The following is a 27,544-nucleotide window of genomic DNA, read 5'->3' as shown; positions in this document are numbered from 1 at the left end:
ATCAAACGCAACTTTGAAATTTTCTTCGTTTTTCTTAGCTTTATATAGATGGGAATGGTGATAAAGAAATTTGCATTTTGCTTCTACCCATTGATTTTCTTGCATTTTGCTTCGTATTACATTCCAAACATATTTATGACTATTTTTCCTGCCCCATTTGGTTAAGGCATCTGCTTTGACGTTAACTTCTCTTGGAGCGTATGTGACTTTGATCTCCGTAAACTTATTCTTGAGCGCCATCGCATTTGAGATGATCTGATTCGATTGCCAGTGTAAACCATTACCTTGTTCATTGAAGTGATTGACGATGTTTTGGTTGTCGCTTTCTATATGAACATATTGTATCCATAGCTGTATCGCCCATGAGATACCTTGGAGTAATGCTAAGCTCTCACATTCTTCCGCATTTTGTCCTCTGACTGAGTCTGTCATGGCTATGATGAATTTTGCTTCTTCATCATGAATAATGCAACCTATCCTTGCTGGTTCTGATAACTGCTTGAAAGATGCGTCTACATTGATTTTGAGAAATGGTGTCGATGGAGGTCTCTATTTTTGTTGCTTTGGTTTTTCACTGCTTCTAATAGTTGAAGTTTTATCACTTTTAAGAGGTTTCGTTGACGTATTGTTGATTCGTTGGATCACCTGTATTGGTGATTGCTTTGTAAAGTTAAAACAATTTCCGTATCTAGCTTTCCAGATAAACCAAAGGATTTTAGCATATAAAATCGCCAGTTCTTCGTCAAGCTGTTTCCATTGTTCAGTCCACAGTTTAACTGTTGTTAGTTGTTCCGTCATGATCTGAAAATGAAACCATATAACTCTAGCATAGTTGCAGTGTAACAAAACATGGTCTATAGTTTCATCGTTATCACAGTATATGCAATTATAAACATTACCAATATATCTCCCTATTTTGTCCTTTACTGGCAGGCTATTTGTCCAACATTTCCATAGAAATAGTTTTATCCGAGGTATAGTGTTCAGATTTCATATGAAAAGCCAATCCGTTGTATCGTGCATCGGATTATTGGTTCCTGTTCTCAGATAATTATACATAGATTTAATAGAGAATTTAACTGATTTGGTTAGAGTCCATTTTAGTGCATCCTCTTTGTCGACCTGCAGATTAATGCTTAGAATCGCATTTCTTATCTCATTATGAAAACAATCGTTTATCAACTCGATATTCCACTGATTGCTAATAATTAGTTGGGCAACCCATTCGAAGTTATAGTTGTTAGAATTAGTAATGGGCGGAGGATGGGTAGGGATCCAGAAATCATTCGAAATGTTTATATGAGTGCCTTTGTTGACATCCCAGAAGATTAATCTATTGACCAGATCAAACTGTTTACTATGGTTTTCCAAGGCCAAGAGTGACTTGCCTTGGGAAGGGAAGGTTTAGTAGATTTGGGGAAATATTTGGCTTTAAACACTTGAGCCCAAATAGAGTGGGGGTTGTTAATGAGACGCCAGTTGAATTTGTTAATGAAAGCCTGGTTATCCAAGAGGGGTAGGCGAAACCCCAGACCACCTAATTTGCGTGGCTTGCAAATGACATGCCAATTAATGGTGTGAAAGGTTTTAGATTTTCCCTACCAAAAGGTCCTTTGAGGGGACTCAATACGTTGTATCGTTTCTTGACAAAAATGTTTACATATAGTCTTGACAACATAATTTCTCAAATTTCCCCGCGAATTAGATTTTTGGTCTCAGCATAGAAATGTCCATCGAACTTGAAAAAGAAATATTTCATGACAATATTCTGTCAATGTGGACATAGTTCCAAATTTGCTTAGAAAATGTCGAAATATTATGCAACTGATATATGAATTATCTCTTTCTTTTCCAAGGTTATCTACCTACGGAAGAAGAATTCTAATACTTCTAAAAGATCATAGTTCGGGGACTTGCGATGTTAGTCTTAGAGGCAAGTGTACACAAAGTGTAAAGCTTAAATACAACGAGTTCTTATCCTCGTCACCATATATAAATCTCAAAATGTGAATAACCGAATAGAATGAATAATTTTCCTTACCTAACTTGTAGCAAGAAAGTGATGATAGAGGAAAATATATTATCCTATCTATTAATCTATATAACTACATATAGAAATCATTCATAAACTAGAATGAAATTTATGTTTATTCTTTCCCAAGGTAAAATTACATCTATTTTCGATCTTTCTTCAAAGAGATATCACTTGTATTTTGCTCTTCCCATGAAGCTCTCCATTGTTTATCATAGAAGGTAGCCTCGTCGGCTAACTTTTGCAAGTTTTCAAAATCTTCTTTTCTTCTAAACAAGATTACTCCAATGATTGTGATCAATAGTCCCAATTTACAGATGAAATTTCCATTTTGTCCTACCATGTCAAGTCCAGTTAAAACATCAACAAAATAGGCCATGAAGAATCCGATCATTGCTGCTCGGCCTGTCAAAAAATCATCCATTTAGAACATAATTCTAAAAGATCATGTAAAACTAAGCCTATCATGAAATGCTTAACGGCCAATTATTGGTAGCCGAATTGGCAATGCATTTTCTCCCAATACAGAGGTCTCAGATTCGATCCTATGGAAGCACAAATCTAGGATATATTGAACTTGGGTACAAACAAAAGTAGTTGGATGACCTTCTAGGCCAGTAGTTTAGTTGGACTTTTAGACCAGTAGTTTGGTAGGGCTTTAGGCCTGGAAAGGCGGAAAGGGTTTAAATTTGGCAGTTATTGTACTTATCACATCATATTTACGCATCAATGCCTTATTAATGACTATCGTAGTCAATATCTAAAAAAAATGCTTATATGCAAATCTGAATTTGAAAATTTTGTATTGTTGAAATTCATTGAGGTTTAGTTTGAAGTTTTAACCATTGAGAAGCTCTGCTTCTGGTAAATGAGACCTCATGATCCATGCCCACCAAGGTATGATAGAACTCCTAAAAACCACTGGTTCTTGGTTTGTTGCTGATTCTGGATACATCTCTAGAATCTTTCTTCTTCTTGCTTCTGCATAATCAACAATTGAAAAGATTATATATCATATCTGTAATCAGAAACAAGATTATCTTTTCTTGCTTCTTCAACACCCAGAGCTTAGAGTTACAAGTTTCATGGTTAGAATAGTGTCTCACCTGCAAGTATAACACCATTCCAGTCCATTTTTCCATTTTTGACAAAAAGATTCAAATCCCAAGTTCCATTTTTCCACCTATCATCATGAAATCGAAGAACAGCTGAGTCATTCGCCATTTCTTGAGTTGGTCCCCCTTGGTTCCCCTCACCCACTGAACCGCCGTTTCCGTCGAAGCTGGTTTTTGTTTGATCAACTAATTTGGTTGCCTTGGTTTCAAGTTCAACACCAACACCAATAACATGATTGTCTTTCTGCTTGGTTTCAAGAGAGCATCTAGGTCTTCCTAGATAATGATGTTTCTTAGTGAAATGGTGAGAAGTAGAAGCTATCTGCAGAGAGGATGATACTGATATAAAAGCCATAGATGCTCTAAATTAGCTTCTCTGTCTATCTATCTCTGTGACTCTCTTTCTCTCTCTAATATGTTATAGTTAAGATGAGAAGATACAAAATGAAGAAAGAAAACCCATGCTTGGAAAACTTATCCTTTTACCCTATTCACAGTTCACTGTCAGTAATGTCATGGGCAGGCCTGTCTAGTTTATCTATCTCTTAAATCTTATTAGAAGACACTGGAAAATCTTCATGACTAAACATGATAACTATTTGGAAATTGGAAGCCCTTTTTTATTTTGTATACAATTTTAAAATTCCCATCTATCCATCTCTTATGGAAACCAAGTTAAATGACTGAAATACAATAATTTAAGTTTCAGAAATGAAGGTAACAAGAAGAAAGTATCACTGAGTTGTAAAACTAAAAGCTACTTTTTTTCTTCATCATCTGTTACTAGATAGAGTTATCTGATGAGGAAACTGATGGAATTCTTTTATGCTTCCCAACCCCTCAAGGTGGTGGCTCGAGCTACTCGGTTAACCCCCAAAGTAAATGCACCCATTCGTAGGCTGCAGTCATGGGTCTTACACATTGACTTGATGTTGCCGAATGCTTTTGTCATGTACCTTTTGAGTTCTTCATTCACCTTCTCTTCTTCCCACATAAAACCTTGAATATTCTGCGACGTTGGAAACACATTAGATTCTTAATGTTGATCTATTTTGAAAAAAAAAGGAGTAAAAGAAAAGCATTTTTTTTGTAATTCCAAATACCTGAACCCATTCGAAATAGCTAACAGTGACACCCCCAGAATTAGCATATATATCAGGGAGGATAACCACTCCTTTCTTGGATAAAATCTGTAGAAAAGATGAGATGCAGTATATATCAGGAAAATAAATTGGGCCGATGGCCCGATTTCAAGTCAACTTTTTTTTGTTCAAAAGACAAGTTATATTTTGTTCACACATTTGTATTTTGTTTGGTTAAAAACCCAAATGCAAACCCTCTTATTCATTCTGAATTCTTTCGTTCAGAATGAAATGAAAGGGCTCGCTTTGGCCGTTAGGAGCAATCAATTGCATGTTAGGAAAATACCTAGGGAGTTTAATACTAGAAATAATTGAGTGATAAAAAAATCGATAGGGAATTTTGACCAAAATTCTCTAACAGAGAATGGTAGTTTTAATTTGCAATGACAAAACCAATATCAATTTGTTTACTTACTTCGTCCGCTTCAGGATCAGTAGGATGATTGGCAGCTTCAATTATGAATTTGGCCTTCACATGGGAAGCATTTTCCCTGTAAGTCAAGTATAAGATAAAATAAGAAAGAGTGTCGGAGTAGATAAACTTGATTAATATATCAAATAAAATTGAGGTTATCAGAGAAAGAAACATACTTATTGAGGACTCCTCCTAAAGCACAGGGGATGAGAACATCACAATCATGGACGAGCAACTCGCTCGGATCCATGACATCTCCACCTTGGAAGTTACCTAGAGTGCCGGTGTCTTCTTTATGCTGAAGCAGTGCTTCAATATCAATTCCGTCTGGATTCTTAATCGCTCCAGTAATATCACTGACTGCAACAATTTTACCACCTCGCTCATGAATGAGCTTTGCCGCCCAAGACCCCACGTTTCCAAAACCCTAAAAGCAAAATCTTAGTTATAATAGATTGAGACAACACTGAAACACCAAAGCGGATTGAAATATTGAATCTACCTGAATAACAAATTTCAAATCCGCAATATTCTTTCCATGTTCGGCAAGTAGAGCCTCAGTTGCAAAGACGACACCTCGTCCTGTTGCAGCTTCCCTGCCCAGTGATCCACCAAGATCCTACAATTAAATATGAAGTTTACAAAATCAAGTTTCTGTTTATGCTTATGGATTCATTTTGATCTTAATAGCTATAATACCAAATTTTTCTGATTCAGACACACTTACAATAGGCTTCCCTGTAACAACAGCTGGTGAGTGACCGTGAAACTTCGAGTACTCATCCAAAATCCACGCCATTGTCTGAAGAAAACAGTTCAAACTTCAAAGGAAATAAATCGCAGCTTTTATAGGAAGGGAGTAACTTTAGGAAGATCCTGTTCTCTAAATCTGATGGAAATGTAAGGTTTGTGTGCAATGGATTTAGCCCCACATTATTCAAGATTCAGGAAGACTATCCAAACTTGGGTTATTGAGTAGCTTATAGTTATCTTACCCGTTATCGAGGAAGAGACGGGTTTATACATCAAAATCAATTGTCAAATATTATACCTGTGAATTAGTTCCCATATCAGGGGCAGGAACATCAGTATGAATTCCTATGAGATCATGAATCTTCTGAGTGAATACGCGAGTCAGACGTTCCAACTCAGATTTAGTTAAATCCCTTGGATTACAACCAATCCCACCCTTCGCTCCACCATAAGGGATATCTGCTACAGCGGTCTTCCATGTCATCAGTTGAGCCAGAGCATTTACCTCATCATGATCAACCTTGTAAGAATAACATTTCAACTCTCAGTACACTATCGAGCAAAACAAAGTGACAAACTAACAAACATAAAGATATCAATGACTAATAAAGAACCAAACAAAATTTAATTCTCATGTTACATTCGAATAGATAGAAGACATAACGAGAATACGTGGCGCTATAACAGAAACATTCCTAAGACAACAACGGACATTATGATCCAAGGGCTACGTGAATACCGAGAATAGATATCGCATTCAAATCATTAGAGCATGTAATAAAAAGTTAATAGCGGACGATTCTTTTTAGATTAAAATTTACGTTAAGGACAAAAAATAATCAAAATGGTATTACACCATATCATAAAAACATTAATGCAACAATTTCAGAAAGTATAAAAATCATATTAATAGAATAGAGAATCTAGCTTTAGGTATCCGTTACGCGTGTAATACAACATTTCTTTATGATCATGTCATCGGGAAAGCTCCATATATATATATAAGTGTGATTATAGTCCTACATGGGGGAAGGGCTATCTAGCAACCAAAAATATGATGTCTTTTAGGTCCTCTCCATTCATTGCCAATTGGTTTTGAGTTGGATGACCACAAACTTAACATGGTATCAAAGTTAGTGCCACACGTGATAGCCTTAAAAGCCACACGTGCTCCACATCACCCGAAAAAAAAACAAGTGTTAGGCTAACCACGCCACACGTGAGGAGGCATGTGAGAATAGTCCCACATCGGAGAAGTGCTATCTAGCAATCAAGAATATGATGTCTAGGTCATCTCCACTCATTGCCAATTGGTTTTGAGTTGGATGACCACAAACTTAACAATACATATTTATTTTAATAGCTTAAAAGTCCTTTCTTTTGTTACTCTAATCAAGTAAGAAAACAATCTAATTCTTAAACAGTAGGATATAACAAACATTGAATCTTTAACCCTTAAAGAACTTCTAGGAATACGAAAATCAAACAAATGCATCTCAATTGAAAACTGTATCTAACTATTTAGCCTAAAAATCCGGAACAAAATAGTCAATTTACTAACAAAAAGCAATTTATATTTAGATGATCCATTATCAAATAAAAAACCCACAAATAGATAAAACAGAATCAGGAAGAACTAAAACCCAAAACCCCAAATATATTCAGATCAAATTCTAAAACCAATACCACACCAATGATTGATGCATATAATCAAGACCATCAATTGATGCAGAAGAAGAGAGGGGAAACATTTTCACCTCAGGATGGTAACGGATTCCTCCTTTCATAGGTCCACGAGCATTATCATGTTGAACTCTAAATCCAACATAAGAAACAAGAGTTCCATCATCTTTAGGTATAGTACATTCAACCTGTAAATTCATAACCAAAAAAACAAACTTTAAAAACCCTAATGAGAAAGAAAAAAAAAACACCTACCCATGAATCAAAATCAAAATTAAAATCAAACCCATTTTTAGTTTACTTTGATTTCTCTAAATGGGATCATAAGACTCTTTTCCAGCTTTGAATCTAATCCAAGGATCTTAGAAGCATGACGAAAGTTACGATTTGTAGCAGCTAAAGCATTCATGGCTATGAAAAACGAAAAGAAGAGTAGTGATACAGAGAGAGATTTGCTTGTACAAATTTAAGTGAGATGTTTATAGAGATAGAGAGAGAGAGAGAGTAAGCAAATATAGAGAGAGAGAGAGGGTCAATGACAATTCCCAAGACAATAATCTTTGTGAAAGAGACGCCGCCAGTTCTTACCAAAATTTAAGAAGAAAGAGACTTTCACCAGTAATGACCCGAATGAACTACTAAGGTGATGGATGATATTGTGTATCTTGAACGTAAGTTAATAAATAACTAGTCCTACATGTACCGTCCATTTATGAAGATGTAATCTTAAACGGTTATGATGAGTGGCAGATTAAAAGTCTATCATTTACTATACACCTTAATAGTTAAGCGAATGGTCAATACTTTGTTGCACAAGTGGTAGATAGTGTTGACATAAATTTTAAAATCGTGCAGATCCCAAGTTGCATTCTTAGAAGAGGAAGAACCATGATTATTAGATTTGGGTTATTAGGGGTATAAATAATGTAATAAATTTGTTGGATTTTATTTAGGCCTCTTTTATGTTGTTGGGCTTTAGGCTTCTTTTTTTAACTTAGACAGTTATCGTGCTTATCACATTTCCATGATGTATCAATGTTTTGTAACGACTAATGTAGATCGTAGTTGATTTCTCAGAAAGAAAATTAAGCAAATAATCTCATTTGTCATTTTGACGTGGGATGCGATATGTGTTACAGCGTGACATGAGAGATATCACAACCTGTCGCCGCGTAAGAGATTAGGCCCTTATCTCTTATTGTCCTTTTTTTTTTGTTGAACTATCTCTTATTATCCTTAATATAATATTTAAAAGAAATGACAATTTATTAAGGTCTTTGGTAGGGGACACGACTTTATTGTACAGGGGTATTTAAAACATTTTACCATTTCATAATTTAAGTTAAAAAATGTTACCATTTCATATTTTAAGTTATTTTGGGAATCGTAAGAGAGACTTTATTTATAGAGGTTGGAAAAAAATCAAGAAATTTTATTTGGATTAAGAACTATCTTAATGGAAAAAAGAAAAGTACATAAATCTTAGTTGCTAGAATTTCAGCCACTTTCTATCGGGAAAGATGATATCTTTCGACCACTATGGAATATTAGACATATTACGAGCATAGTGGTCGAAAAAATTGAATTATTTATATGGGAATTCTATTTATATTATGTTGTTCCAGAATTTTCTTTCAATCTTTTACTTAATCTAAAGATGGTCCATAATATCATTTGAGAGAGAAAGTGATCTTTTAACCATTAAAAGTTTTTCACTTTGTAAATGATGTCTGTAGATTTTTAACATAGTCTTGTGAAGTGAATAAATGATGTTTGTAGATTTTTTTGAAAAAATATCCACTTACTAAAAAGACTGATGTCCATTTACTAATTGGGTCCCTAATTTATTACTAGTTTGGCATCTTTTTTTCCTTTAGTATTTCTCCTTGTCATTTTCCTCAATCAAATGTATGTCGGCAGATAGTCACCAATTAAACTTCATTAAAATACATTATATAGTTATCTCTATTTTTAGCACCCTTATTTATTACTAGCTTGGCATTCTTTTTTTAATTTTTGGGTTTATAACTTAAAAAACGGGTCCTAATAGCAGATATAGTCCTCTCTAATCCTATAAAGGGTTTCAAAACCAAAAAATAATATAAATGGATATCTAGTCCATTTGGTCTCATCTAGAGAGAATACACAAATCCCTAGATTACATATTATATTAATTTATAATACCTATACTAACCTTCTTTATATATAAAATCCGATTTACATTCTAAAACCCAAAAGATCTTTTTTCATTTTTATCTCCACATTCTCTCTCCAATCACGTTTAAATTCAAAGTAAACATTATTTTCAATATCTTCCGTAACTGAAATCTGGAAACTTTCTCTCTCTAAAAACGAAAGCTCCAATAAACCTCCATTAAACTCACCAGTAGTAGTACAAACCTCCATTGTTTCATCTTCATTACAGCAGCAGTATAAAAACCTCTATTGTTTATCAGGTTTTAAACTGTGAAACTCTTTGTTCAAACCATTGATAAGATCTAATATTGCTTCTCAGGTTAAAGAATCATATTCTCTCTCTCTCTAAAAACATCAGATTTTGACAGAAATCTTGTTTGAATCTATTTCACTTTGATTACTCTTTTAATTAACATACTCGATTTGCTGTTTATTTCTCTCTCTAAGATATTCATAACTATTTATGATCTTGATGTTTATTCCTTCTTTACTGATTCTTTCAAATCGATTATGTTTTGTTTTCATCTGATTATTATATCATTTTATTAGATTTAGGTTTAAGCTTCTTGATTTTCTAATATTTCTTCATCTCAGATCTTTAGTTTCGTACAATTTTATGAACCAGGTGTTATTTTGTACCTTTATCATAACAGAATATACAGTATAGGTAATTTACAGTAAATTTTCATACTTTCTAGTACATTACGCAAACATCTTCCGAATCATGTTTTTATAAGACTATGTAAAATACGCGTAATTTGTTATACATTATATATAATTTATAATAAATTCTAAAACAGCGTATAAGTGCACATAAATTATGTATTATTTATTTACTATTACGCGTACTTTTCACACAAAACAGTAGCCTTGTTAAGCTTACCAAACTACTCAAAACCTTCAAATATTGTCAAAATTTGACAAACATTATACATAATTTACGGAACTGTACATGTAGTTTATAATACAATATATGAATTTTTTCAATATATGTGTATTTATGTGTTTAGATTTGATATAACAGATGGAATTTCAAACAGAATCATTAAATCAAAGTAAGTCAACGAATGATGGCTCGGATAAAATATTTACTGAAGTTGGTCAGTTGTTTCCTGGTGGTGCAAAAACATTTGAATATGCTCTTTTTGACAATATAGTGTAACTGTTGTTTGTCCTGGTCAAGACTACAAATGGAGAGTACATGGATGAGCACCATTTTTTAACCAGAGAAGATTTTGTACGTTTTTTTAGTAACAGAATGTAAATGATGTGTAATGTAAAAGAAATTATGTGTAATTTATTGAACAAGACCCACATACATTTGATAAATTACGTTGTATACATGACAAATGATGGTTTCCTCGTCAGAAATAATACATAATTTACAAATTTGTTTCATAATTTGTATTTGATGTGTATTTATATATGAGTAAAAACGAAAACAAATGCTGCTTTAATGTTCCTAGAAAATATATTATTTCCAAATCTGAAAGTTAAGTAAGAGAAAGTGATATATATGTTTTGTATATTAACCCCCAAATCACGTTAAATTGATCCCAAAAAATATACTCTTTCCAAATCTGAAAGTTAAGTGAGAGAAAATTGATTTGAATCGAAAAAAAATTACATAGTAAGATGGAGAAAATTGATTTGGTTTCCAAATCTGTAAAGAAGAGAGAGAAAATTGATTTGGAAATATCCGTGGTGATGGCGTTTTGTTTTGGTTAGGATTTTAGTTTCTGATTTATTCGGATAATAGGAAAGAGAAAATTTAATTTCCAGATCTGTTTAGAGGAAAGAGAAATTATGATTTTTTCAATCCATTTTTTGCTAATAAATCCCCCAAATCACGCCCAAATTTATCTTTCCAAAACGCGCAAAATTTGAGCGTGGGACATTGACGGTTCTATGTTTAGAAAGTGAGGGTTTTTATGTCCATAATGTAAAAGGACTAAATATCCATATTTTGGGAAGATTGGATCATAAACCTTTTTTGAACATTATTTTGGTCTATATACCCATGGACCCTTCTTTTTTTCGTAAATTTCAAATTGGTTTGCTTTTTTTAAATCGTCAGTTAAGTTTAAATTTTAACATTTTGTTTCCATAATTACCTTTCGTCTAACACGATATTTTCTCCCTTCCCCGACGTTTGAAAAATGTAGCTAGTGGTCGATTGATCGGCCAACTGCAGACGACCTTCATGAGATTTTTTTTCATCTCATTCTTCTTCTTCGTTCACAATTTCAACCAAAATGAAGTGAATAAGAAATCATTCTCGAAGCTCCTACTAATTGTTCAATCATGGAATGGGAATTAAGAGGATAATATGTGACTAATCATCAAAGTTGGTTAGACTTACCTAAGTAGACTACAAGAAGAATTAAGCAATTATTATGCAAATCAATAGACTCAAAGAAAAAAAGAAATGGAGAAATTTTCTCTATGAACCGCTTCAATAGATGGAATTGAGAGAAGAATAGAGTATCATTACAAAATGAGATTTACCTTGTTTTTATTTCTGATTCTAGCCTTGGTTACAGACTTACAGGTGCTTTTATCCCAAAGGTGAGCATTGTAACGCGCAATCCATCCATGTCTAAAAAAGAGTGAAACGACTAAAGCTGTAAATCTAGGGTTTAGGTGCAGTAAATGAGAGACTTGCAGTTCATAGTTGGTCACGCCTAAGGACGTATCCAGGATTTTTACTTAGGGGTGCGGATTTATATACCTAAATAAATTTTTTTTCCAATACAGTAATTAACAATACACTCATATTCATTAATTATATTAATACGTCAATAATTACAAACGCAATTGACCTTTACGAGAATTCATATATTGAAATATTCGCATAATCGACTCATTGTCAATTTCACTAAAAATATGTTTTTGAATAAAGACTACTAAACTATCATTTAGACACGGATCACTCATCTTATTTCTTAAACGTGTTTTAACTAGCTTCATAGCTAAAAAAAAACTCTTTTAATGTAGGCAGTTGCAAACGGCAAAGTTAATAGTTAAGTGATAAGCAAATAAACTAAATGATATGCTTTATATCTCTTAGTTTCCACCAATGTTCTAGAAAGAGTTTCAATCCCATCTAAATATGAAACATCATCATTCTGCCTCACATCGAATTGAAGTTTATAAGGTTTAAGATAGATGAATTGAATTTTATAGGACTTATGGTAGATGAATTGAAGTTTGTAGGGGTTTATGGTAGATGACTTGAGGTTTTTTTTTGAATTGTGGATGAATAAAGTTTATAGGATTTATAGTAGATGAATTGAATAATTTCAAACCATAAAAATTAAAACACAATTTGAACCCGCGACCACAAGATCCCACTCATCCACAAATCAACGCCACAACCATTGAGTCAAGCTCTACTTCATGTCATCTTTACACATGATTAGATATATAGTTATAAACACACACACACACACACACAAACAAACAAACATAATACTTAAGAAGGGACTTGAACTCATGACTTCACAATCATAGTCGAACTCCAAGGGATGCCTTAACCACCAAGACACAAGCTTTTTTATGTCATCTTTATACATTATTAGATATATATATATATATATATATATATATATAATTTATATACCTATATATATAAATAAAATTTACTACTACTAGTTTCTTTTTTCGGGAGGATCCAGGGGGTGCGACCGCAACTCCTTGTATCCGTCCCTGGTCACGCCTCTATAAATGGAGCCCCTTATTCAGGTAACACAAGGTGGCGTTTTACCAATCCTCTCTTTGGCGGTACATCCTCTTTCCTTAAATTTCTTCATTAATACTTCTCCACCGTAAACAAAAAGTTAATCGCTAGTCGTATTGTGTTGGTGGTGGTTCCCCATTATCATATCTACACATCCTGATGGTTGTCCTTCGACTTTCAGTCTTGATCTTACTTCGAAGAAGAAGACGCCACAAGAACACAGATCTAAGGAGAAAAAATATGGGATGTGGGATTTGGGGCAAGTAAAAGGGTGGAGAAGTGAATAGGCAGAGATTTGAAATTGTGAAGGAAGAAGAATAAGAAGAAGAAACAAGATGAAGAAATAAATCTCTTGAAGGTCGCAGGCGGTTGGCCGGTCTGACGATCGCCGACGACCACTTTACAAATGTCGAAAAAGAAAGAAAAGGTAAATGAGACTTCATTTAGAGAATAAAGGTGATTATAAAAACAAAAAAGTTAACAGTTAAAGTTAACGGTTAAAATTAACTAACAATTTTAAAAACAGAGGGCAAATTTTGAATTTATATAAAACATGAGGTCGTTAAAAAAGTTGGTCACAGACTATGAAGCTAAAAGGAAATAACTTTAAACTATATCTTCTTCCCACCACCATTATCCACCACTACCACCATCGTCTTCAGCTCTCTCTTCAAACCTTTTTGTCTACGGAAATAAAAAGAAATTGTCGACTTTTTAAATATAATGGGACCTTGTCAAGATTTCTTTTTTCTTCATTTGATTTTTCAATAATCTTTTATGATAATCAAACGTTTCAAATCAAAGTTAATCAAAAGGCCGCAGCTTTGGGTATATAAAAAGGTCTTCGGCGAATAAAATTTTTGGTCAATTATATTTGACTTGGGGGGCCATCTTCACTTTGGGTCCAAAAACTAAAGTTTTTGCCCCCCCAATAGTAGCCTCATTGTTTTCTATATCCTTCTCTCTTCCTACCTTTTGTCTCTCTCTCTCTCTCTCTCTCTCTCTCTCTTTCTCTCGTTTTCTCACATTGTTTCCCTCTCTCGCTTACTATCTTTGCCTAATTCCTTTATAGGCCTATGAGATATGTTTATGGGATATTCCCATTGTTATATCTCACTCCCACTAGTCATATCCTAGATCAATTTGACACTCTTATGTGTAACCCGTTGTAGGATCCGATCGAACTTAGCCGCGAATTACTTGGTAATTCGACGATCGTAGTTGGTCTCTAGCTACAACTCTACGATCCCTAAATCAATCGGATTTGATGATCTTCCACATCAACTGTCCTATCCGACAAATTGTTCGCATTGTCACCTTGGTCGGAGGACATCTCCTTCTACTCCTTCAGACTCCCACTTGGACTTAGAACAAGTACAATGCTCGATTCCCATGTCACTTAGTATCCCATCTGATACGTCACGTCATCCAGACTTTCTTGATCTCGAGTACAACTGTCAAAACAAATGATTATTTTTTAATCCATTTGAGCATGGCCATGCATTTTCAGTTGTTGCTAGTCAAGTGGCCGAGGACACTGCATCCTAACATGGTTAGGAGGGCATAATCCATTCTTGGGCTCCCACTCAACTTCATGCCTATCCTGTCCTTCCCAGTATCCGTTTTTATAACCTCCTTTTACGGCGCGGCATTTAACGCAACCAAAGTCAGACATTCCTTACATAAGATGAGCTTAGCACTCATGTTTTCAGGAATCTCTTCAATCTTGTCTTTTTGAGAAGTTTGACGATTTATCATTCTTTGGATGAACTTCTCATGTTGAGGGTTATTCCAGCGTATAATCCCTATTATGCACTCACGTAGTCGAATCGAATATACTATTCCTATAGCCCATGAAACTGCGCTGTCCCATCAACTCCCGTACTAGTCTTCGTGAGTCATTGTTGTTCATGCAATGACCTGGACTAGGGAATTGATAATGAATCACTCCAAGTTCACTTAGTAGGGTTTCATTCATCAGATCACGTATCTGACAAGCCTACTCGGAGTGCTTTCTTTATCTACGGACTGTCTCTTAAATAGCAAACCAAATTTTAAGGACAAAAATAAAATTCCTTTTATTTTATTTATCGAATGTAAGTAATTAGGTACATTAAATTTTTTATGAATCCAAATTACATTTGTTGCCATTCCCCAATGCGCTTTATACCAATGCCCTTCATGTGTGAATCATGTTTGGGTTGAGGTAACGGTTTAGTCAACTGATTTGCAACATTGTCATCCGTGTGAACCTTGCAAATGACCACATCTTTTCTCTCTATGATTTCTCTAATCAAGTGGTACTTCCTTTGGATATGCTTGGATTTTTGGTGTGCTCTTGGTTCCTTGGCTTGATCACTCCATTGTTGTCACAATAGAGAGTCACTCCCTCTTCTATGCTAGGTACGACACTAATTTCTATTATGAACTTCTTAATCCAAACTCCTTCCTTTGCAGCTTCCGAGGCCGTTAGGTATTCTGCTTCAGTGGTAGAGTCTGCAATTGTGCTCTGCTTGGAACTTTTCCAACTCACAGCTCCTCCATTCAGCCAGTAGACGTAACCGGACTGCGATTTGAAGTCATCTCTATCCGTCTGAAAGCTTGCATCCACATGGCCTACAACCTTTAGAGTATCTTCCCCGCCATATGCCAGGAAGTGATCCTTAGTCCTTCTCAGGTACTTTAGAATATTCTTGGCGGCGCTTCAGTGCGTTTCGCCTGGATTTGATTGGTAACGGCTGCACATGCTCAATGCATATGAGACATCTGGGCGAGTGCAGATCATGGCGTACATGATTGATCCTATTGCCGAAGCATAAGGTACTTTCATCATGTGTGCTAGCTCATCAGGACTCTTAGGACACTGATCTTTGCTAAGCACTATGCCATGTGTCATGGGAAGGAATCCTCTTTTGGAGTTTGTCTTCTCGAACCGTTGAAGAACCTTATCTATATAAGTTTCTTGACTGAGTCCGATCATCCTCCTTGATCTATCTCTATAGATCTTGATTCCTAATATGTATTCTGCCTCCCCTAGGTCCTTCATAGAGAAGCATTTCTGAAGCCAGACTTTAACTGATTCCAACATCGGAATATTGTTTCCTATTATTAATATGTCATCGACATAAAGGACTAAGAAAACTAGGTTGCTCCCACTAACCTTCTTGTAAACACAAGACTCTTCTGCATTCTTGAGAAATCCAAATTCTTTGATTTTCTCGTCGAATCGAAGATTCCAACTCCGGCTTGCTTGCTTGAGTCCATAAATGGGTTTCTTAAGATTGCAAACTTTTCCAGCATTTTTGGAATCTACAAAACCTTCGGGTTGTGACATGTACACATCCTCTTCCAAGTGTCCGTTTAGGAAGGCGGTTTTGACATCCATTTGCCAAATCTCATAATCATAATGAGCTGCAATTGCTAGAATGATCCGAATGGATTTAAGCATTGCCACAGGTGAAAAGGTTTTATCATAGTCTATACCATGAATCTGTTTGTATCCTTTTGCCACGAGTCTAGCTTTGAAAACGCTAACGTGTCCATCCTTGTCAGTTTTTACTTTGAAAACCCATTTGCATCCGATTGGTGTTGCTCCATCGGGCAAATCGATCAAGTCCCATACTTGATTTTCTGACATGGAATCCATTTCCGATCTCATGGCCTTTAGCCATTTTTCGGAGTCGGGGCTCGTCATAGCTTGACTGTAGGTACTCGGCTCATTATCTTCTAACAGTGGGAAATCTGTTTTCTGAGATAATTCCTGGACCCTTTGAGATCTACGAAGGGCCTGAGCAACTTTTGGAGTGTTATCAACTATTTGAGATGTCTCCTGCGAATTTAATTCGACTTGTGCAGGAGGTTCCACGAGTTTCTCTATCTCGACCTCATTATCCTCTTCCACACTTTGTGGATAGATAGGAGGCGCTAAACCTCTTGATATCTCTATATCCTTGTTTATTTGTTGCTCATATCGAATTTCATCGATATCTACATTTCTCCCACTTGTCTGCTTGGAAAGGAATTCCTTTTCAAGGAAGACACTATCTCGAGCAACAAACACTTTGTTCTCAGATTCGTGGTAGAAGTAGTAACCCCTTGTCTCTTTTGGATAGCCCACAAAGAGACATTTGTCTGATTTGGGTGCGAGTTTATCTCCTTGTAAACGTTTTACATAAACTTCGTATCCCCAGACTTTGAGAAAAGACAACTTTGGAACCTTTTCAAACCATAACTCATATGGCGTCTTTTCTACAGCTTTTGACGGAGCTCGGTTAAGTGTGAAAGCAGCCGTTTCTAGAGCATACCCCCAGAACGTGTTCGGAAGATTTGCTAAACTCATCATAGATCGAACCATGTCTAACAAGGTGCGATTTCTCCTTTCGGAAACACCATTCATCTGAGGCGTTCCTGGCGGAGTGAGTTGAGATACTATACCACAACTCCTAAGATGATCGTCAAATTCTTGACTCAAATATTCACCACCTCGATCGGATCTAATGGCTTTTATTTTCTTGCCAAGTTGATTCTCTACTTCATTCTGAAATTGTTTGAACATGTCAAACGATTCGGACTTATGCCTCGTCACGTATATGTAACCATAACGAGTGAAGTCATCCGTGAACGTGATGAATTAGCCATAGTTACCTCTCGCCGGAGTACTCATTGGTCGGCATACATCCGTATGTATGAGTTCCAAAGGTTCTTTGGCTCGGTCTCCTTTTCCTTTAAAAGAAGACCTCGTCATTTTACCCGTTAAACATGATTCGCATGTGTCATATGATTCTAAATTACACGAACCTAGAAGTCCATGCTTATGGAGCTTCTTCAAGCGTGTCTTGTTAATGTGACCCAAACGACAATGCCAAAGGTAACTTGGATTCGAATCATCTGACCGTAGCCTTTTGGTTTCTATGTTAAAGACTTCGTTCTCAATATTCGTAATATAGAGACCGTTGTATAACTTAGCACTGGTATAAAACATTTCACCTTTATACAAAGAACAACGCTGGTTTTTTATTAATAGGTGATATCCCTATTTGTCTAACTCTGAGACAGAGATAATGTTTCTAGAAATAGAGGGTACATAATAACAATTATGAAGTTCTAAAACTAGAATAGTTTCTAAAGGTAGACTGAATGTTCCTACAGCTTTCGCAGCAACCATTGCTCTATTTGCTACTCGTAGGACAAGCTCCCTTGCAGATAAATACTTGATTCCCTTAAGGCCCTGCACATCAGAAATGATATGAGCACCGCATCCGGTATCGAATACCCACGATTGAGAATCAAATGTATTTGCTAAGTTAACTTCGATAACATTGATACCCTGGTCGGAACCGTGAGTTCTTTCCTTTTTCCTTTTGTTCTTCTGAATCAGTTGAAGTTCGTTCTTTGATTCAGACATTCCAATGCCACTCCGGATTGTCTTGGAAGTCCCGTACTTCCTCAACCGTGATTTCTTTCGGGACATGTCCCTTAATCGGCGGATGATTGTGTGCGCATCCATTTTCCTGAATCTCTTTTGAAGATTAGGCTCCATGGTGGCCAACATAAGGCAAGTTACTGAAACTGATTTCATCCAGATACTTTTGGCTTGCTTTTGTTCCTCAACCTTTGAGTTCGCAGTTATCCTTGGAATAGGGGTATCCAGTACGCTTTCTTTGTTTGTAGACTTGAGAACAATTCTCAATCTCTTTTCCCAATCAAGGAAGTTATCCATGTTCAATTTGTCCTCATCGAGGATTGAACATAGGTTGAAAAGATTGATTTTCGCCATAGTAAAACTACATGAAACAGAAAAAGGATTTTGCTAAGTATTACATTCGATAATTTTGGAAAAAGTCCTAAGTTTTTGCCACATTATTCAAGATAAAACGTGTCCCTAGATGAATAATGCGATTCCGAGATCCCACCTCTCAAGGACTAAGCGGACTAGGGCCCTGCCCTTAATTCCTATTGATTTAGGTGAGTGAACACTTTCACTGATCATACCATATGATTCTCGGTTGATGGATTACATGTTTAGTGTAAAATCCATCCTTTTGCTCGAGTATCCAAGCCTCTCTTGCTGATCTCGTTGAGTAGAACCATTTAGACATGTAGGCCTCTTCTATAGGCCTACCCTCAATGTCCCAAGGTAGAGGAGGTACTCTGCGAAGGCCGACCCACCTTCCTCGAACAAGGGTGCAAGGAGTGTCTTAATTTGGATAGGTCTTAATTTGGATAGGCACTATACTCAAAATTACTTTTAGGGACTTTTACGCTAGTCTGGCGTTTGTTTTAGTGAACTAATTAGCCTAACTAACATCCACGACATAAAAAAAGTAAGTAAATGCGCGCGAGAAAGTAAATCAAGCACATATGGATCCTAGTATGGCCCCTAACCTAGAAGATCTAATCTCTTTTGGTTTGCTTCTTGTTTCGCCTTTTAGTTCGTTTAGATCTCCATCTTTGAACCTCTATTGATTTCTCCCACTCGTCTTTGGATTTCCTCCTTGAGTTTTTTTCAATGGTCTCATAAACCCTAAACTCTAATTACAAGACTCAAACGATTCGCAGATCGTGTAAACTTGAAATTAATATTATTACAAATTATGCACCCATCCGTGCTTAAAACAAGAATAAGAAATAAATTCTATGGCCATACTAGTTTCCGCATTCGCATCACATGCAATCATATAATATTTCAAGGCTAATCAATTATATATGCATGTATATAGGGGAGATACTCTTGTCGACATCCATATGTCATGTACGGACCTTAAGTCTACATCAAAGGATTAGACTAATGGTTCATCTTGGTTTGATTTTAAAATCCGATTTTAAAGAGAAATTCCGTTTGGGCCTTGAATGACCCGGGTTAATTTCGGAAATATTTGTATTGGAATCGGGAGAAAATTTGGATAAAACTCTCACTTGAATGATGGTCCCTTCTCGTGGTCCGAAAAGCCTTGAAAAAGCCCGGGACAAGTCCTAGACAAGTCCCGACCCAAGCTCAAAAAGGGCTCGGACAAGGTCCGGACATGGCACGACCCATAGGGTAATTGCAAGAGGCTCTGACGCCACAAAATTCATCAAAATTTTGTGTTCAAAACACTTTTAAACACAATAATCTATCTAGAAAAGCATGGAATTGGTCCAAAACTTAGATAAGATAGGCTAATTGCAAGAGGCTCTGACGCCACTGTTGGGTTTTACACCCTTCTACTAGTGTTTACAGCGGAAATAAGACATCTAATGTCTACACTAGTATTCCCAGGATCACATGCATAAGCCCATAATAATATTAAGTAAAACTAGAAAGATAAATACCTTATTCGCTAGTTTTCCCTCGAACCTTTCCAATTGCTTATGAGAAGACCAAGAGCTTCAAGCATAGCTTCTCTACTTGGGACATGAGCAATCAACTTGATCTCCCACCTTGTTGTTTAGCTAGCACACCAATGGTGGTTGGAAGAAGAACTCCTTTCTTCTTGACTAGATAGATAGTTAATGGGAATTAGCTCACTTTCTCCTCTCTACTTGATATGGTAGAGTAAGAAAGCTTAGAGAGAAATTCCACACCTTATTCTCTTCCCTAAAAGTGTTTATATAGAACCCTAATGAGAATACACCTCCTCAAAGGTTTCCTAAAACACCCTTTAGAATAAGATTTAAGGAAATAGTCGATATTTTCTCAATTCCCTAATGAGGAGGTGTCCAAACACCACGAAATTTTGCATGAATACTACTGGATATGTCATAAATCTCCCATAAAAATTTCATCCCAATCCGAGTGCTAGAAGTGCTCGAATCGGCTAAGGCCCAAAAACTCTGTTTTTGGCCTTTTTGTACTACCTTTGCCTAATTCCTTTTTAGGCCTATGAGATATGTTTATGGGATATTTCCATTGTTATATCTCACTCCCACTAGTCATATCCTAGATCAATTTGACATTCTTATGTGTAACCCGTTGTAGGATCCGATCGAAGTTAGTCGCGAATTACTTCGTAATTCGACGATCGTAGTTGGTCTCTAGCTACAACTCTACGATCCCTAAATCAATCGGACTTGATGATCTTCGACATCATTTGGCCTATCCGACAAATTGTTCGCATTGTCACCTTGGTCGAAGGACATCTCCTTCAACTCCTTCACCATATTCATCTTTGGCCCGACTTCTAGTGGACCCATTGAGCATCCCTTGCCCAGATCTAATCCACGCGTTATGCCTCATTCCCTATATTCAGATCTTTGATCAGTTGACACTCTTTATGTGTACCGCGCAGTCGTCGTTAGTTGCAGGTCATCCGAATGAGCCACAAATAGTGAGTTTCTAGCTAAACATTACAATCTCTAAAAGAAACTAACTTTATGATCTTCATAATTTTTCATGCCTGTTAAATTGATCGCATTATCATCTTGATCAATGGACATCTCCTTCAAGAGAGGCAGTGAGATAGAGCGAGTGATAGACAAGTGATACAAAGAGAAACAGAAAAAGAGAGTGAGAAATAGATGAAGGGAGTGAGACATATAGAGAGAGTGTGAGGTGGTCGGTGGTGGTGGTCGAAAGTTATGGTGGTGGAGGAGAGGTGAATATGGAGATTAGGGGAAAAAACACTCAAGTGAGCTTTTGAGCTAATTAAAAATTATGCCCCTTACGTAAATATATATTGACTAAATATTTATCCTCCGAAGACTCTTTAGGATGCCCTAAAGCCGCGACCAATCAAATTGGACTTGTTCAAGAGGCTCCTATATTGCTTAGCCTTGACTAGTAAGGGAGTCAACTGATTGACTAGGGCAGCATGTGCTGCAACCGAGAATACGCATGAGTGAGACTTTGATAGAACTGACATAGGGGTGGCATGTGCAGTAACGAGCTTGACACCAAGATCCGTACTTTGGGTGAGAAACATCAGTTACGCAGAAGGCCAGATTGCGCATAATAATCTCTTGCCCTAGCAAACATTTATGATCATACTACCATGATCATATCGAAATTTTCCGTTAACGATTTTGCCACGAGACCTTCATCAAGACGATTTCTAACCCGCAGAATCACATACGGTGATTGACCACCCATGCAAATCTAGATAAACAACACAGGTTTGCCCTAGAAAGAATATTAAATTGACCGAAGCGTCATAGCGTCTTTGTAGGTGGTCAGACGCGGATTCATTTGAATTGGCCCCGACTTCTGTCTCTGTCAGGCGGTGACAACCCCTACCCTTCCCTAAGAATCATTTTCCAGTCGCCGACGACAAGGAGGCACATATGAATCGAAGGTAAAAATGACAATTCATGGGAAGCAACTTTCCAAAATCATTAAAAATCAATGAGGATTTTCAGGTAGTTTATTACTATTAACGAAATTTCATAAGTCTAACATCTATCATTAATTACGTTGGAGAACATACCCAAATATAATAGAACTAGCTTAGAGGTTGCAGAAACATATACCTTATGCGCTTAATTCCTTAATATGATCCAAATATTCCTTTAGAATAATAACATGCGTGCTCCTTCAAATAAAGATTTGAGATTTCCAATAAATAAAAATTAAAGAATTTTAATTGCAGTTCCTCTACTTGAGACACACGAGCTCAATCCACTATCACCACGAAATAGTTGTCTAGAACTTCAGGTGAGTTAAACTCCTCCTTTTTTTTGTTTCAACTTATAAGAATACTAGAGAAAAAGAAATTTCCAAAATCCCTAGTTGGTTTCTAGCTAAACACTATGATCACTGAAATAACTAAATTCGAAGATTTTCATCATCCAATCCTTCTAACTATTTGACGCATTGTCTTCTTGATCATAGGACACGTGCTTCACAGAGTTTGCGGCAGAAGCGCCTAGTGCACCCTAAACACCCATAGGCGTGCAAGTGGTTAATTTACAGGGTAAGTTGTATTTTTCTTGAAAGACATGGGTATATTGTTTAATATAAGGAATATTTCCTTCTTTTTGGTTAATGTGGTCTTTTAAGCTCACAACTTAGTTTGACCTTCTACTCTCATACCTAATTTAAAGATTTAAAGACTCATTCACTGGCAATCAGAACTAAACGAGCCTTACGTCTAAATTCAAGATCTCAAGGAGAGGAACCCCACGATCAAGAGAGCTTATGATTTCGACGACCTTGGTCTGTCAAATTAGGGAAAAACGAACCCGGGTAGGGGTCCGGTTCCAACAAAGATCTAGTGCTGGTACATGGTAAGCCAACTTCAGTTTTTTCTTTGTATGATAATGGTAGTAAAAATTGTTATTACCATGGTAAGCCAACTTCAGTTTTTTCTTTGTATGATAATGGTAGTAAAAATTGTTATTGGTTAGTGAGGATATATAAAATGCAAAAAAGCCAAACAAATTTAAAGAAGAAAGCTACCTTTTTCTAATATTTCTATCCCTATCTACTTTTTCTAAAAAAGAATTTAATCTTTTATTTTCTTTTCAATAATGAGTGCCAACCAATTAAAACAATGGCCATCCAAAAATCAAAAACAAAAGAGAGAGAGAGAGAGAAGAACAACAAAAGGACACAAAGTTATGGTTATTCTAAGCCAATTGAATTTCTACCTTACTTTGTCGTTGAGTAGATGAAATTTCAGGATTCACTTGATTATCATCAACCCTAACTTCCCTTTCTTCTTCTTCTTTATATGTTGAATGAACTCCATAAAATACATAAAACAAAGTGATCACACAAGCCCATATTCCAAATCTTTGAAATGATCTTTTCTGGAGGCTAGCCATGAGAAATATATTGAGGAAGATAGATCCTGCAGCAGGCCATGGCATCGCCGGCACTGACCATTTTGAAGGACGACTAATGTGATGGTTCATGTAGTATTGGAAGAATGCAGTAATTGTAATGGAAACACCTCCAAATAAGACTAAGCACCACCATTGTTGGTTGAGCTTCCATGATAAAGAAAAACCAATTGAACTTGATGAAAGGAGAGTCAAGAAGAGTAGAGTTGGGAGGGATTTATTATGATTTGTAGTATTGTTAGTAATGTTTACATATCTTTTGTATATTAGTGCATTAGCTACTAAGTAGAATACTAGTAGTGTTCCTATGGAGATCATCTCTAGAACTATTTGAAGGTCTGTGAAGAGTGCAAGTAATGCTGTGCACACCCCTGCAAAATGTAATAACAATGAGAGAGAGAGAGAGAGAGAGAGAGAGAGAGAGAGAGAGAGAGAGAGAGAGAGAGAGAGAGGACATTAACTTGTAAGTAATGAAATGAGTGATATAATCCTTACCCAAGAATAGTGTGGCATTCATAGGAGTCCCAGTAGAAGGATGAACCTTAGCTAACCAAACGGGCACAAGGCGGGCCCGTCCGATAACACATAAGTATCTAGCTTGACCTAGCATTGCAACTAGAAGCGAAGCCACAATTCCTAAACACGCTCCAGCCCCAACAACATTACCCGCCCACTTCCATCCCACCGTCTTTTCAAAAGCGAAAGCAAATGATGCTGTAGCTGAAATCTACAAATAAACGAAAGAAGAAACAAAAAAGAAGAAAGTTTCCTCAATGAAAATGGCTTGCTATGTATAGAAAGAAAAGAGAAACTTATGGACATATAATAAAAAGAGATGTTATAAGAATACTAACTTCATTGTAAGGAAGCATCATGGACAAAGCTAAGGACATAAAGCAATAGAGAACCGAAACAATAAGGACAGATCCTATTATGCCTATAGGAAGGCTCTTCGATGGGTTCTTTATTTCTTCGGCTGTCGTTGATACCGAATCATAACCAATATAGCTAAAGTAAACTAATGCTGATCCATCAATAACTCCTCTAACACCAAAAGGAGTTAATCCTTTTGGTTTTATTAAGTTTTTGGAAGTTCCATTATAGAAACCAACAATAACAATAAACCCAAAGAACATCAAATGAAACACTGTCATTATAAGGTTCAATGTTGAGCTCTCCTTTGTACTGCAAAAAGTATATCCCAAATTAGACACAACCCATCTCTTCAAAACCCACCAAGACAAGATCAGATTGACTTTTATGTCAAAATAGAAATGATGTTGACATGATATATATATATATATATATATATATATATATATCATCTACCCATTAACACAATTTATGTTAATGAGGAGGTGACAAAAGAAAATGGCCACTAAGGCACTAAACCAAGAACAAACAAAGTAAAAAAAAAAAAGAAGAAGAAAAAGAGAAAGAAATAAAGGTAGAAAGAATCAAACCTATGACAAAGACATAGAGTTAGAACAAGAATTAGGGCAACAGCAGGAAAATCCAACTTATTATAACCTTTTGTTAATCCATCAACTTCAACTCTCCATGAATTTGGGTCGACGCCTACTGTTCTACAAAGATACTCCGTAAAACTTCTAGCAATAGCAGCGTTGGATAATACGTACTCCATTAGTATATTTAGTCCAGCAAAATAACCAACAAATTCACCTGTCCAAATATTCAACACAAAAAGAAAAAAAAAAGTTAAGCTAAAAACATGAAATCATCAACTTCAATAATCCACTATGAGTTTGTGAGTTGATGATTTTCATACCAAAGGTTATTCTTAGATAGCTAAAGGCACCACCGGCGACAGGAATATCAACGGAGAATTCGGTATAACATAAAGAAGAAAGAAGAGCGGAAACACCAGCGATGATATACGAAATGAAAACAGCAGGGCCAGAGATGTTGAGAGCAACTTCACCTGTTGTTACAAAAACACCAGCACCAAGCATACCTCCAACACCAAGAGCAATAAGATCATGCCATTTCAGTTTTCTTTTCATGTCTGAACCTGATCTCAATCTTACTTTATTAAGTTCTTCATCTGGTGTCCATGTAGCTAACATTCTCTTTCTAAGTTTATGAGGTGTTTTAGAGAGAGACTGAAGATAAGTTGTGAAGATGTTGGTGTTGTTATCACCAGGAGGATTTGCTATTGTTGTAGTCATGTTATAACAATTTGAAATGGTTTGAAATCTTTGGCTTGCTTTTCATGACAAAGTCCAAATGACATACACCTTAAATACTACCTTGGGAAATATTAAAATGATTTTCCTTTTGAGTTGTACTCAGAGTCTTACTCAAGAAACCTATGTGGTGTGACCCTGATCACATATTACCATCAAATACTTTTTGAAAATGTGAGCTTATGTGGATGCATACATTTATGATTACATAACTACTGGGTGATGAGTTTGGGACATAAAGATGTTGTTTTTTTAATCAGCCCTGATAGAATGTCCGACCACAATCCCGACCACATACCCCGGTTGGGATTGGGCCGGGATTATGGTCGGGCATTGCCTCATTTAATTGGGGCATGAACTAACCCTGACTAGCTATGTGGTCCAAAGAGTAACGACGTCAAACAACCCATAATGTTAGTTAAATCTTCCCTTAATCCAAAAGTTAGATTTCTTAACCACTGAATTCTTCGAATTTTTAATTTTAAATTCAGATGCCCCTAATACTAGTTTTGATGAAAAGACATCACAAATATTCAATATGAAAATCAATAACCTAAGTACACCTATAAAACATATACACATAAACTTACATACTCACATAAATTCATAAATCTCGTGTACAAACATACATATTACAGGAACTGTAACCACAAAGTTGATTGTATGCATCCATCCATTAATTCAAATAAAAATTAATTAAAAAATAAATATAAACATTGTTAATTCATAAGCATTTATGTATCATAATGTTACAAAATTATATCTATCAATATTCAAGTAACTTAGTGTTGTTCAAAAAGATAAAATAATTAGGATGCCACATTGGAGAAACATTATGGATTAGAGGAATCTAAGATTTTGGGTGAGAAAATCTTGGATGCCTACCACCACTACCTCTCACTTCTCTGACAAAGCAAAGGGCTCCCCCTTCGTTTGGGACGAAGTGGAGGTGTTTCAGGCAAAACTCTTCTCAAATGGTTCCAGACCCTCAATTGAAGGCTTCCAACCCTTACTCGAGGGCTTCAGAAGGCTGAAAGATTAAGGTTTCAAGCGACAATCTTATCCTTCGTGAAGACAAAGAGGGTTCCAGCGAAGGACACCATTCCCTTCGTCGAAACACTAGTAATCCTCCTCGGGGGTTTGAGACCCATAATCAAGGGTTCAAAATCCTCAAGGGTTTTAAGACTTCAAAGGAAACCCTTTATAAGGTTTTCACCTGAAGGGGGTTCCTTCCCCGGAACACTGAGAGAAGAGAGAGAGAGAGGGAGAGAGAGGGAGGGAGGGAGGGAGGGAGGGAGGGAGAATGAGAAAAAATAGCGGTGGTGGTCAGAGGATATACTTAAGTGCAACCTTTCTTTTTATATGGCTTCTGAATCTGTCGTGATTATGACATGTTTGTTCTTCACTGTAGTTCCAAAATTAGTTACTTGGTTATTTGTATTTTCTAAACCAAATAGAAACTTGATCAACAACCAGTTCAATGATTGTCTCACTAAAGAGTACA

At 36.2% G+C, this 27,544-nt stretch overlaps 3 protein-coding genes and 1 pseudogene across 3 annotated transcripts; all 4 read right to left on the bottom strand.

Annotated features, from left to right (window-relative positions):
• Window positions 1-2,121: 2,121 nt before the first annotated feature.
• Window positions 2,122-3,502, bottom strand: LOC147544548 (light-harvesting complex-like protein 3 isotype 2, chloroplastic). Its single transcript, XM_086632638.1, has 3 exons — window positions 3,139-3,502; window positions 2,876-3,013; window positions 2,122-2,437 (listed from the first exon to the last, which is right to left on the bottom strand). Exons 1-3 carry the CDS (start codon window positions 3,500-3,502, stop codon window positions 2,175-2,177), a joined length of 765 nt encoding a protein of 254 aa, XP_086488764.1. The 3' UTR covers window positions 2,122-2,174.
• A 243-nt stretch (window positions 3,503-3,745) lies between these two features.
• On the bottom strand, window positions 3,746-7,792 carry LOC147544547 (glutamate dehydrogenase 2-like). Its single transcript, XM_086632637.1, has 9 exons — window positions 7,442-7,792; window positions 7,215-7,328; window positions 5,756-5,977; window positions 5,432-5,506; window positions 5,207-5,323; window positions 4,881-5,131; window positions 4,705-4,780; window positions 4,251-4,337; window positions 3,746-4,156 (listed from the first exon to the last, which is right to left on the bottom strand). The coding sequence occupies exons 1-9, from the start codon at window positions 7,547-7,549 to the stop codon at window positions 3,971-3,973; spliced, it is 1,236 nt and encodes a 411-aa protein (XP_086488763.1). The 5' UTR covers window positions 7,550-7,792; the 3' UTR covers window positions 3,746-3,970.
• A 7,576-nt stretch (window positions 7,793-15,368) lies between these two features.
• LOC147544546 (secreted RxLR effector protein 161 pseudogene) lies at window positions 15,369-15,908 on the bottom strand (annotated as a pseudogene).
• Window positions 15,909-23,476: 7,568 nt separating this feature from the next.
• On the bottom strand, window positions 23,477-26,156 carry LOC147544545 (cationic amino acid transporter 6, chloroplastic-like). The gene is made up of 5 exons (XM_086634742.1): window positions 25,623-26,156; window positions 25,297-25,516; window positions 24,688-25,018; window positions 24,329-24,560; window positions 23,477-24,204 (listed from the first exon to the last, which is right to left on the bottom strand). The coding sequence occupies exons 1-5, from the start codon at window positions 26,020-26,022 to the stop codon at window positions 23,618-23,620; spliced, it is 1,770 nt and encodes a 589-aa protein (XP_086490868.1). The 5' UTR covers window positions 26,023-26,156; the 3' UTR covers window positions 23,477-23,617.
• Between the last annotated feature and the right edge of the window lie 1,388 nt (window positions 26,157-27,544).

The sequence above is a fragment of the Eschscholzia californica genome, unplaced genomic scaffold (genome assembly GCF_041429995.1).
Source record: "Eschscholzia californica isolate CP2 unplaced genomic scaffold, dmEscCali1.0.p SCAF_4, whole genome shotgun sequence".
NCBI classification, from domain to species: domain Eukaryota; kingdom Viridiplantae; phylum Streptophyta; class Magnoliopsida; order Ranunculales; family Papaveraceae; genus Eschscholzia; species Eschscholzia californica.
This window is presented reverse-complemented; position numbering and strand designations above follow the sequence as displayed.

What these genes read in the sequence shown, in the direction of transcription:
- LOC147544545 (XM_086634742.1), bottom strand. Translation starts at nt 26,022, where the DNA reads ATGACTACAACAATAGCAAATCCTCCTGGTGATAACAACACCAACATC. An exon ending in CTATCTAAGAATAACCTTTG is followed by an intron (nt 25,517 to 25,622) that starts GTATGAAAATCA and finishes ATATTTGGACAG; the next exon opens with GTGAATTTGTTGGTTATTTT. An exon ending in TGATGCTTCCTTACAATGAA is followed by an intron (nt 24,561 to 24,687) that starts GTTAGTATTCTT and finishes GTTTATTTGTAG; the next exon opens with ATTTCAGCTACAGCATCATT.
- LOC147544547 (XM_086632637.1), bottom strand. Translation starts at nt 7,549, where the DNA reads ATGAATGCTTTAGCTGCTACAAATCGTAACTTTCGTCATGCTTCTAAG. An exon ending in TCCCATTTAGAGAAATCAAA is followed by an intron (nt 7,329 to 7,441) that starts GTAAACTAAAAA and finishes ATGAATTTACAG; the next exon opens with GTTGAATGTACTATACCTAA. An exon ending in TTAGGAGGAGTCCTCAATAA is followed by an intron (nt 4,781 to 4,880) that starts GTATGTTTCTTT and finishes CTTGACTTACAG; the next exon opens with GGAAAATGCTTCCCATGTGA.
- LOC147544548 (XM_086632638.1), bottom strand. Translation starts at nt 3,502, where the DNA reads ATGGCTTTTATATCAGTATCATCCTCTCTGCAGATAGCTTCTACTTCT. An exon ending in GAATGGTGTTATACTTGCAG is followed by an intron (nt 3,014 to 3,138) that starts GTGAGACACTAT and finishes TTGATTATGCAG; the next exon opens with AAGCAAGAAGAAGAAAGATT. An exon ending in AGAAGCAGAGCTTCTCAATG is followed by an intron (nt 2,438 to 2,875) that starts GTTAAAACTTCA and finishes ATTTTTTGACAG; the next exon opens with GCCGAGCAGCAATGATCGGA.